The 10,349-nt window shown below is 36.7% G+C and overlaps 1 protein-coding gene across 1 annotated transcript; it reads left to right on the top strand.

Annotated features, from left to right (window-relative positions):
* Nucleotides 1–2,203: 2,203 nt before the first annotated feature.
* Nucleotides 2,204–9,850, top strand: LOC111707849 (contactin). The gene is made up of 5 exons (XM_023481027.1): nucleotides 2,204–2,873; nucleotides 4,198–4,363; nucleotides 5,178–5,294; nucleotides 6,069–9,027; nucleotides 9,139–9,850. The coding sequence occupies exons 1-5, from the start codon at nucleotides 2,272–2,274 to the stop codon at nucleotides 9,585–9,587; spliced, it is 4,293 nt and encodes a 1,430-aa protein (XP_023336795.1). The 5' UTR covers nucleotides 2,204–2,271; the 3' UTR covers nucleotides 9,588–9,850.
* Nucleotides 9,851–10,349: the final 499 nt, after the last annotated feature.

Genomic DNA, 10,349 nt, shown 5'->3' with positions numbered 1-10,349 from the left:
ATCTGTGTATAAATCTCTAAATCATTGCAATCCGATGTTTTAGAACTTTGATATTTCAACATGACATTAAAATATTTAAAATCTGGAAAATGGATCTTGACTAATTTACTGCAGTGGTTTCCCTCCAAAGGTGAATTGCGCATTTCTACTACAGGAAACTTGATAGAAAAACGACAATATCTATTACATTATTGAACAGATAAAGGTTTCAAGGGTACCGTTGTGGCTTTATACCTTTTTGCACGGATCGGACCCAATGGAAATACGGTTACAGTCCCTTTAATGCTGGTCTCATAATATAATATGATATATATAGATAAAAATTCAATATACTAGGATTTTAGGGATCTTCACGCCCATCCTCTATTTCAATTGTAAATATGTTCTCTTTTTATGCAGTGTAACACAAAAACAAAAACAAAATTTCGCGGATTAAAAAGAAAAAATTGTGGATTTCAAACTTTCAAAAATCGAATTTTGTTAGAGGCAAATTTTTAAAAATTCGATCATCCATAAACTTCCCTGGGGTCACGTGAGGTCCAACAAAAAATTTGGGCCCGATCGGCTAAGCCGTTTTGGCGTTTATTGGACCTACAAAAACAGACAAGCAAAGTAGATACAAACGCTATGATCAGGTAATCTGAATAAATTCTGTCATATTTTAACCGGAATTTTCAATTATTTTATAAAAGTTTAATATTAAGGGAACTGAGTTTTTGTCACAAACTCAACTTTTCTAATCTCTATATCTTTGCTACCCAATGTCGTAGACCTTTCATATTTCCAACTATGAATTCTGTTAGATCAAATAATCTAAGTTTGAAATATCAAAGGTTTACATAATCAGATTGTAAAGATATAGGGATTAGACAATTTGAGTTTGTGACAAAAACTCAGTTCTTTTGTAAACTTATTTTAAACTTTTAACCCTCTTATATTTATTTACAAAAACTTACATATGTAGAAATTGCGAGAAATGTACATTTATCAGGAGAAAATAAGGTTCAAATTGACAGAAATCCATTCAACTATAGATCTTTTATATAATCTAATAACAAAACAATGAGACACCGGAATTGCAACTGTATTAGATTCAATTCTTTATTTTTTTTAATAGTTAGTGTAATTTAATATTATCTTTTTTTCCATGGTCTCCGTGGTATCAAATTTTAATATCATTTGGTAATTTATGACAGTGTTTCAAAATTTTAAAATGTAATAATTATAGTTGGAGCTTTTGAGACTAACCCCCCCCCCCCTATCGTTACCTATCTTTATTTTTAAACCTAACTTTTGGTTCAAACAATTCTTTAAACTATATATTTAACTATTACGAACATAAAGGAAAATCTGTCAGATCAGNGTTTACCTGTGCCCACTGCCTGATATAGCCTGATATACAGGTAAAATTACAAGTTTTACACAAACCGTCAAACAAAACTAGAGTCTTTATTCGTGAAACAAGAAAATAATTATAAAAGTAAAAATATTTAAAAATACATTTATAAACATCAAAGAAGAAAAATAATTAGTTTAAACCATAAATATTTCGTTATCCATTAGTGCAAGTCTCTACTACTGAGCATGCGCAGATTTGGATGGTTTTAGCCCCACCTGATACAGTGCTGCAGTATATACCCAGAGTTATGGTTTTGGTTTCGTAACCAAAATATTTAAACCCGATTTGTATTCAACATGTGTGTTTATCAGTGAATTTGTTGTTGTTGTTTTTATTAATTTGCTAAATTATAATTATAAACAGACATTTGTTATTGTTTTTGTTATCTGTTGTGTCTTTAAACACATGGAAAACAGATTTTGCGCATATTTTCAATCTAAAATTATTTATCTAACTAAATGTAAATTAAATGATAATTAAATATGGTTTAAGAGTAATTTCTTTAATAAAACAGTATATTAATTTATTCTTATTTTGATAATTTTCAAAAATAGCGTTAAAAGATATATCATTTTATCATTTAATTATATAATCCGGAAACTAATTAAAAGTAATAAAAGTAGTAAAGTGATTTATTTAAATTCCAATTTAAACAAAAAGTATGGTTATTAATTTATATTTATATATATCAATGTATATATAAACACATCTTGTAAAAAGTAAAAAAATTTGATACGAATAATTTTAATAGCTTAACACAGGCTATTTTCTTTTGATTGAATTCGATCTTAAAACATATAAAATTTCAGAATTAATGCAACAATTTGTATAATGACAATCTTAGAAAATTGAGGTTTTCTAAACTGTGAAGCATGATCAATCAGATTATATTTGTCCTGTGTATCCAGTTCTCCTACTCCCAGGTGCAACCGGAGATTGAGTTTGGAGCCGTTCCGGAGTTTTCAAGTACTCTGAGTCCTGCGGAGTTATTTCAGCAGGCGATCCAAGACAATGTTGTTAGTGCATTAGCTCCTGTTAAACCAATCCCTCCACTAGAAAGTCCTTTCGCTAATTTTGACCTCCCCCCTCAGACCCCTCCCGTCACCCCTAAACCACCGAGGAACAATGTCCTTGCAAAAATTCCCGATCAAGAACCGCCCCCGGAGAACCCAAATATATTCCAACCTCCCCGCCAGGATCAGCGACCGTCAATCAGGAAACAGGTTGACAAGTTCGGCAACCCACTCGGAGATATCCACAGTACTGACACCACTAGGTATGATCTGGGTTCGGGCGGAGATCCGATAACTCTTCGTTGTCCGAGGAACTGGGAGCGGTTTGAGGGGAGTTGTTACAAGTTTACAAGATCTCCGACCAAGAAGTGGGATGATGCTAGAGAACTATGCAAAGCATTCAGGCACAATGATCAGGACAGAGCGGATCTTGCCAGTGTAGATACTTTCGAGGAGCATAGGTTAGTTTACAAACAGATTATTAATATTTAATCATATTTAGCACGTCAAAGAAGTTCAATCTTTGCCACTAACTCAAAATAAATCCCTATATATTTGCAACCTGACGGTGTAAACGTTTTATATTTTGAACTTCGAATTTCAATTATTTTATCTAACAGAATTGAAAGTTTGGATTGCAAAGATACAGGGATTAGAAAATCAGAGTTTGTTACAAAGCCTCAATTTTTTAATGTAAGTAAACTGAACACACGCTACAAACACTAAATTTCTTATCCCTGTTTTCTCCGGGTTTACAACTAATTATATGTTTTCTCCAGGTTTATAACCAACTACCTGTATACTCCAGGTTTTTAACTAATTATCTGTTTACTCCAGGTTTATAACCTACTACCTGTATACTCCGGGTTTATAACTAGTTATCTGTTTACTCCCGGTTTTTAACTAATCATCTGTTTACTCCAGATTTATAACTAATTATCTGTTTACTCTAGGTTAATAACTAACTACCTGTTTACTCCAGGTTTATAACTAACTTCCTGTTTACTTCAAGTTTATAAATAACTATCTGTTTACTCTGGGGTTATAACTATTTATCTTTCAACTCCAGGTTTATAACCAAATACCTGTATACTCCAGGTTTTTAACTAATCATCTGTTTACTCCAGGTTTATAACTAATTATCTGTTTACTCCCTGTTTACTCCAGGTTTATAACCAACTACCTGTATACTCCAGGTTTTTAACTAATCATCTGTTTACTCCAGGTTTATAAAAAACTACCTGTATACTCCAGGTTTATAACTATCTGTTTACTCCAGGTTTATAACTAACTACTTGAACATAACNTATAACTAACTATCTGTTTACTCCAGGTTTATAACTAATCATCTGTTTACTCCAGGTTTATAACTAATTATCTGTTTACTGTAGGTTTATAACTAACTACCTGTTTACTCCAGGTTTATAACTAACTTCCTGTTTATTCCAGGTTTATAACTAATTATCTGTTTACTCCGGGTTTATAACTATTTATCTGTTAACTCCAGGTTTATAACCAAATACCTGTATACTCCAGGTGCATAACTATCCGTTTACTCTAGGTTTATAGCAAATTATCTGTTTACTCCAGGTTTATAACTTATTATCTGTTTACTCCAGATTTATAACTAATTATCTGTTTACTCCGGATTTATAACTAATTATCTATTTACTCCAGATTTACAACTAACTACCTGATTACTCCAGGTTTATAACTATCTGTTTACTCCAGGTTTATAACCAACTACCTGTATACTCCAGGTTTATAACTATCTGTTTACTCCAGGTTTATAACTAACTACTTGAACAAGAATGATCCTCAGCACCGGAGATGGTATATCTCTACTAGACAGGAGAACCAGAATACCTGGATCAACCAAGGAGATGGATCACAGATGCTGAACCTTCAAGAGTTCTTTCTCAAATCCAACGAGTGGGGAGAACTGGAACAGGTTTTTTAATTCAATTTAGAGAGAATTTTTATCCCGCTTTTTTACTCGCAATTTCATGATCTCGGGTCTTAAAAGTTTCTTATTTGTTCCGAAGAAAATAAGTAAAGGTTTATGCCTGGTTTCCCATTTCCCGGTTTTAGAAAAAATATTCACATTTTCTATCAGATTTGTTTCAAGAAGGCAATATTTACCTTCCCCCTGATAATGGGAATTAATGAAAATTCTTTTTTTAAATGGCAAATATTCAACTCTCACACGAAATATGAGAAAAAACGGAAAAATCTTTTTTTTCATTAATTTTATTTCCCCCTTATTTTGTGTCCAAGCCGTAAAGATATACAGAGTGGTATTGTCTATAATCACCAATGGATGATATCCATTTATATCTTTGAAAATGGAGTATATTCAATTGCGGTTTCTCCACAAAAGTAACATGCGCTTTTCTGCTGCAGAAACGATAGAGAAAAATTGCAGAAATAAACAATTACTGAGCTTTCACATTATTGTTCAGAAAAATCTTTAAAGTGTATCTTTGTAAATTGGACATGTCCCTCTCTTTTAAAATAGACGTCACTTGAAATTACATTATCAACTCTTTAGAAGAGTTTTCCAATCTATTGTTGTTGTTGTACTGTATACTGGTGTTGTCATGTACTGTTGTTGTTGTTGTTGTACTGTATACTGGTGTTGTCATGTACTGTTGTTGTTGTTGTATTGTACAGTAGTGTTGTCATGTACTGTTATTGTTGTTGTTGTACTGTATACTGTTATTGTTGTTGTTGTACTGTACTCTACTGTACTGTTGTTATTGCAGGCTGACTACAAGAAGGATTACTTGGTTTATGCTTTCTCCCTGGACAGAAGACAATGGGGATTCCAACCTGTATTCGGACTAGAGGAATACCTATATATCTGTGAGGTCCCGATTGAGGTGAGATTTTTCCAAATACTCTCTTAAAACTAAACCTTGAAACAAGCACTTTGCAGGTTTAAAATGAATGAGTCTTTTGCACAAACTTAAACTTTCTGATCCCAATATCTGTGCACCGTGATGGTGTATACCTTGGATTGGATTGGAAAGCCTGATAAGAAAATCAATTTGTGTCAAAGACTCAATTTTTTTCATGCCCTGGGGCTACTAAAAAGTATGATGAAGTTGACAAGGAGAACCCCAGAGCAAATGACTCAACGACACTTCAAAGATGGCCCTGTCTGCAAAGTGTTGTAAATCTGTGATAAATTAACCTTTACCTTTTAACGAAAAAAATTCTTTTTTTTCTTCATTTTAATCAAAACTTTTATAAATGTTCTTTTATGCTAAAAGAAACTGTTGACGTAATTTTAAGCGTTCTTCCATTTAAAGAAGGGTATGCTCGATTCACAACGGTATCCTTTAAATCTTTGTCGCACAAAAATGATGACAATGTTTTTTTTTATAATTTTTAATTGTGGTTTCTAAATTAAAGGTTTTAATGGTACCGTTGTCAATCGGGCATTTCCTTCTTTAAGTGGAGATAACTTTTACACATCTCTTTTTTTCGATTGTTTTCAAGAATTATAACGAAATCCAATTCCCAAATATTTTCAAATAGTTGGTTTAATCAATTCTAGTTTTCCAATATGTCAACAAATTGAATTGAAAATGGCCATTGTTAAAAACAAATTGTTTATTTAATTAGATCTAAATCTATAAAATATTTTTCAGGAAATCAGATATTTAATCAACGACGACAGAACCGCGGAGTATGGCCAACCCCTGGGAGATCCCAGATATATCCCGATGGGACCCGTCTTCATGAGACAACCCAACCGAACCGTATTTGACATGAGCCGGAGAAATATCGTGAATGATGTATCCTTGCTGTGTATCGCCCAGGCCTGGCCCCCCGCATCCTACGAGTGGTTCAAGGAACTCTACATCAATGATACTCTCACCGAGCTCAAGGTTGAGCCCTTGTCTGACTCCAGGATTACAATCAGTGGTGGTCAGCTGATTATCCATGCTCCGGATCAGACCCAAGACAAGGGAACATACTTCTGCACGGCAACTAACGAGTTTGGTACAATAAGATCTAAATCTGTTTCTTTATCCTTTGGTTTTATCGGAGAATTTATCCTGCGACGAAGTAACGAGGTAGGGAGGGAGAACTGGGGTAAAGCTATCTCCTGTGATCCCCCGCACCATTATCCAGATGTAAAATACTACTGGGCGAGGGAATATTTCCCCAATTTTGTTGAAGAGGATCGGAGAGTTATGGTTTCATATGACGGATACATGTACATCACAGCTCTAGAGAAAATAGATCGAGGAAACTACAGTTGTAATGTTCAAAGTGCAGTTTCCAATATTGGCAGGAACGGTCCCTTTTTCACCGTTGACGTTCTCCCCCATCCGAACTATCAGCAGCTTAGGTTCCCTCAGAACTTTCCAAAATCATTTCCTGAAGCTCCGATGGCCGGAGAGGACGTAAGACTTGAATGCATCGCCTTTGGATATCCAGTTCCACATTATAACTGGACAAGAGAGAACTCTCCCCTCCCCCGTGGTTCCTATACAACCAACTACAACAGGGTTCTTATTATCCCCAAGGTTCGGGTAGAAGATCAGGGTCAGTACATCTGCACCGCAAAGAATGACAAGGTTTCAATTAAGGAGAAAATCACCCTGAGTATTCAATCCCGTCCTGTGTTCACAATCCATATTGATGATCAATTTGTGGACGAGAATGATGAGTTAGTTTGGACCTGTGAGGCCTTCGGTATTCCTGATGTAACCTATGGCTGGTTAAGAAACGGAAAACCTCTGATAACAGAGAAGGACAAGTTAGCCCCGGAGGACCGAGGACGGTATGAACTAAGAGACAATGTTCTAAAGATCCGACAAGTGAGGAAGGATAGAGACGAGGGAATGTACCAGTGCATGGCTAAAAATGATCTGGATACCAGATACAGCTCAGGACAGTTAAAGGTTCTGGTTATACCTCCGTCTTTTGTGAAAACACCGTTGGACGAGAAGATCTACGCTGCAGAAGAAGGAAATGTCACGATCGTTTGTGATCCGGAGGCAGCCCCGAGACCTAATATAACCTGGTACAAAGACGGAAACCGTCTTGGATCTGGGGGAAAGATAACCTTGTTCAAGAACGGAAATATTTACATGAAAGGACTAAACACTGCAGACTCTGGACAGTATGAATGTGTAGCCACCAACAAGTATGGAACGGCACGGAGTAAGACGTTTCTTTATGTTAAAAAAGGCCCATCCTTTAAGCAGGCCGGAGCTATTAAACCCACCCCTCGTGTTATCATCACTAAGGGAGAGCGTGTTGGTCTCAAGTGTAGAGCTGAAGCAGATGATATCCTAGACAGAGCTTACTACTGGAGATTGAACGGGTTTCTGCTTGAGTTTGTAGAAGATTATGAATACGATCGTATCCTAGAGTTGAAGAATGCAGGGGGGAGCAGGGTGAGTATTGATAGAGGATTCAACCGACCCATCACCTTCAAACCATTAGAGTCTCATTCTCAGCTTCTCTCCTCCTCCTGGATGAGAGAAACTGAAGTGAAAAACAAGGGAACCGGAGATTTTCAAAAGTTTCGCCGTGGTATAGCGGACGGAGACATGAACATAGATAATATAACAATAGCAGAGGCAGGAGTCTATGAGTGTGCTGTAGAGACTGTGGTTGGAACTATATTTGCAACAACTGAGGTTTTTGTTCACGCACCTCCGGGTCCCCCTGGAGGAGTTACAGCTGTTAAACTATCCTCCAGATCCGGAACCATCGTCTGGACGGACGGAGCATTCTATGGATCTAGGATTACTGCCTACAGGATAGAAGGACGGACAGATCACAACCAAACCTGGGGTTTACTCGCAGATAGAGTTGAGGGAGCAGAGATAGAATACCAGGGTGGAAGACCTAGGATTGATGGAAGGAAGCAGGTTCGAATTGATAAAATTCTTTCTCCGTGGTCAGCGTACTCATTCCGAGTTGCCGGATACAATGAATATGGGATGGGAGATTGGTCCGAACCTTCTCCTCAGTACAATACAAGACCAGATAAACCGTACAGTTCTGTCAAGAATCTCCGCAGTGATGGTGGTAGGACTGGAGATCTAACGATCCGATGGGATCCGCTACCGAAGGAACACCAGAATGCTCCCGGTTTATATTACCGGATATTCTACCGACGGGTTGGTGTGGATAAGGAGAGGGATTTTCAACAGAAAACTTTGAAATCTTTAGGAAATATTGCCATGTACGTGATCCGAGTTCCCCGCCAGTATTTCTATACAACCTATGAGGTTAAGGTTCAGGTTTTCAACGATATGTGCAGAGAACCAGAATGTAGCGGACCAATCTCAGATCCAGTTTTTGTAATGACTGCTGAGGACTTGCCTCAGGTTGCTCCGTCTACAGTCGGAGCTAGACCTTTCAACTCAACAGCAATCAACATCACCTGGACCCCAATCCCTGAGGTTAGAGAGAAGATTCGAGGGAAACTGATCGGACACAGGATCAAGTACTGGAGACAGGACCTGGATGAGGTTATTGATTGTCAATACGTTCTGAGCCGGAGCACAAACTCTCATGCGCTTATCATTGGTCTCCTTCCCAACACATACTACTGGGTCAGAGTTATGGCGTACAATTCAGCAGGTAAAATATTTATTTTATTCTTCAATAAGTTTGTATTTTAAAAGTTTAAAAGTTGAATAAGATAGTATGGAAGAAATGTCCGATTTGACAGAAATATTCAACATGTTTCAGGGCCTGGACCGGAGAGTGAAAGGTTTCTTGAGAGAACGTTTAAGCTCCGACCTCAGAAACCTCCGACGGCCGTTCAAGTGTATGGAATCAATCCTTCAACTATAACTGTGACCTGGAGATATGTTTCTCCGAGTGTAGCGGAGGAACCTCTGACAGGATACAAGGTTCGGGTGTGGGAGTCGGATAAGGATATCTCAGTGGCAAATGACACCTATATATACATAGGAAACAAGCTAGAAGCAGTTATATCTGACCTCACTCCGGGTAAGACGTATATGCTCCGAGTGCTAGCTTTCTCCCAGGGCGGAGAAGGTAAAATGTCGTCGCCGGCCTGGCAATTTCAGATGGGAGATCCTAAATCATTAAACACGGCGTCTCCAGTCTTATCTAGCTTCTCCGTTCTATCCACTTTAATCCTTCCTCTCATCCTACTTAAGGTTCTAGGGTGATACAGAGATATTTGAACCTTGAGTCTTGGAACTTATATTTTTAAACAGTGAAATCCAGTGCAGTACAAGTAGCCAATTCCGGCTTTACTCCAAATATGATATTAAAACTTCAGCTCTGTATTATTATGAAAGTAATTCAACATACAAGGTTTTATCTAAAGTTAAAAGTCAATTTTGACAACTTCTGAAATTTTCAATTTTATGTAAAAAATCCTTCCCAGTAGCACAGTTTACAAAGGAATTGAGAGGAATTGCCACAAAATCTAATTTTCTAATCCCAATATCTTTGCTACCCAATGTCGTAGATATTTCAAACTATAATTTCTGTTCATAAAATAATCCAAGTTTGAAATATCTAAGGGTTACACCATCAAGTTACAAAGATATAGGGATTAGACAATTTGAGATTGCGGCAACGACTCAGTTCCGTTGTACAACAAAGAGACATGTACAGAACTGTACCGTAGCTGTACATATTGTGACATTTACTCTATATCCGTCCATGCATTATCTACTCAAGAACAGTTGAAATATATTTGTATACGTTTGTCATAGACATTAAACATGATAAATAAATATTTTTATCTATATATAAATTTGGCTTGTCTGTTTGTTTTTCTGTTTGTTTGTATCCAATAAAAGTCAAAACGGCTGAACCGATCGGGCGCAAATTTTTTGTGGGACCTCAAGTGACCCCAGGGAAGGTTTATGAATGATCAAAATTTCAAATATTTGTCTCCATCAAAATTCGATCTTCATTAA

Source organism: Eurytemora carolleeae, unplaced genomic scaffold, assembly GCF_000591075.1.
Source record: "Eurytemora carolleeae unplaced genomic scaffold, Eaff_2.0 scaffold532, whole genome shotgun sequence".
Classification (NCBI taxonomy): domain Eukaryota; kingdom Metazoa; phylum Arthropoda; class Copepoda; order Calanoida; family Temoridae; genus Eurytemora; species Eurytemora carolleeae.
The sequence above is the reverse complement of the archived record's forward strand: the minus strand, read 5'-3'. Positions and strand labels throughout refer to the sequence as shown.

Excerpts from the sequence above, each read along its gene's own strand:
- LOC111707849 (XM_023481027.1), top strand. The coding sequence starts at position 2,272 with ATGATCAATCAGATTATATTTGTCCTGTGTATCCAGTTCTCCTACTCC. Across the intron at positions 4,364-5,177 it reads AGTGGGGAGAACTGGAACAG|GCTGACTACAAGAAGGATTA; the intron begins GTTTTTTAATTC and ends TTGTTATTGCAG. Across the intron at positions 5,295-6,068 it reads TCTGTGAGGTCCCGATTGAG|GAAATCAGATATTTAATCAA; the intron begins GTGAGATTTTTC and ends AATATTTTTCAG.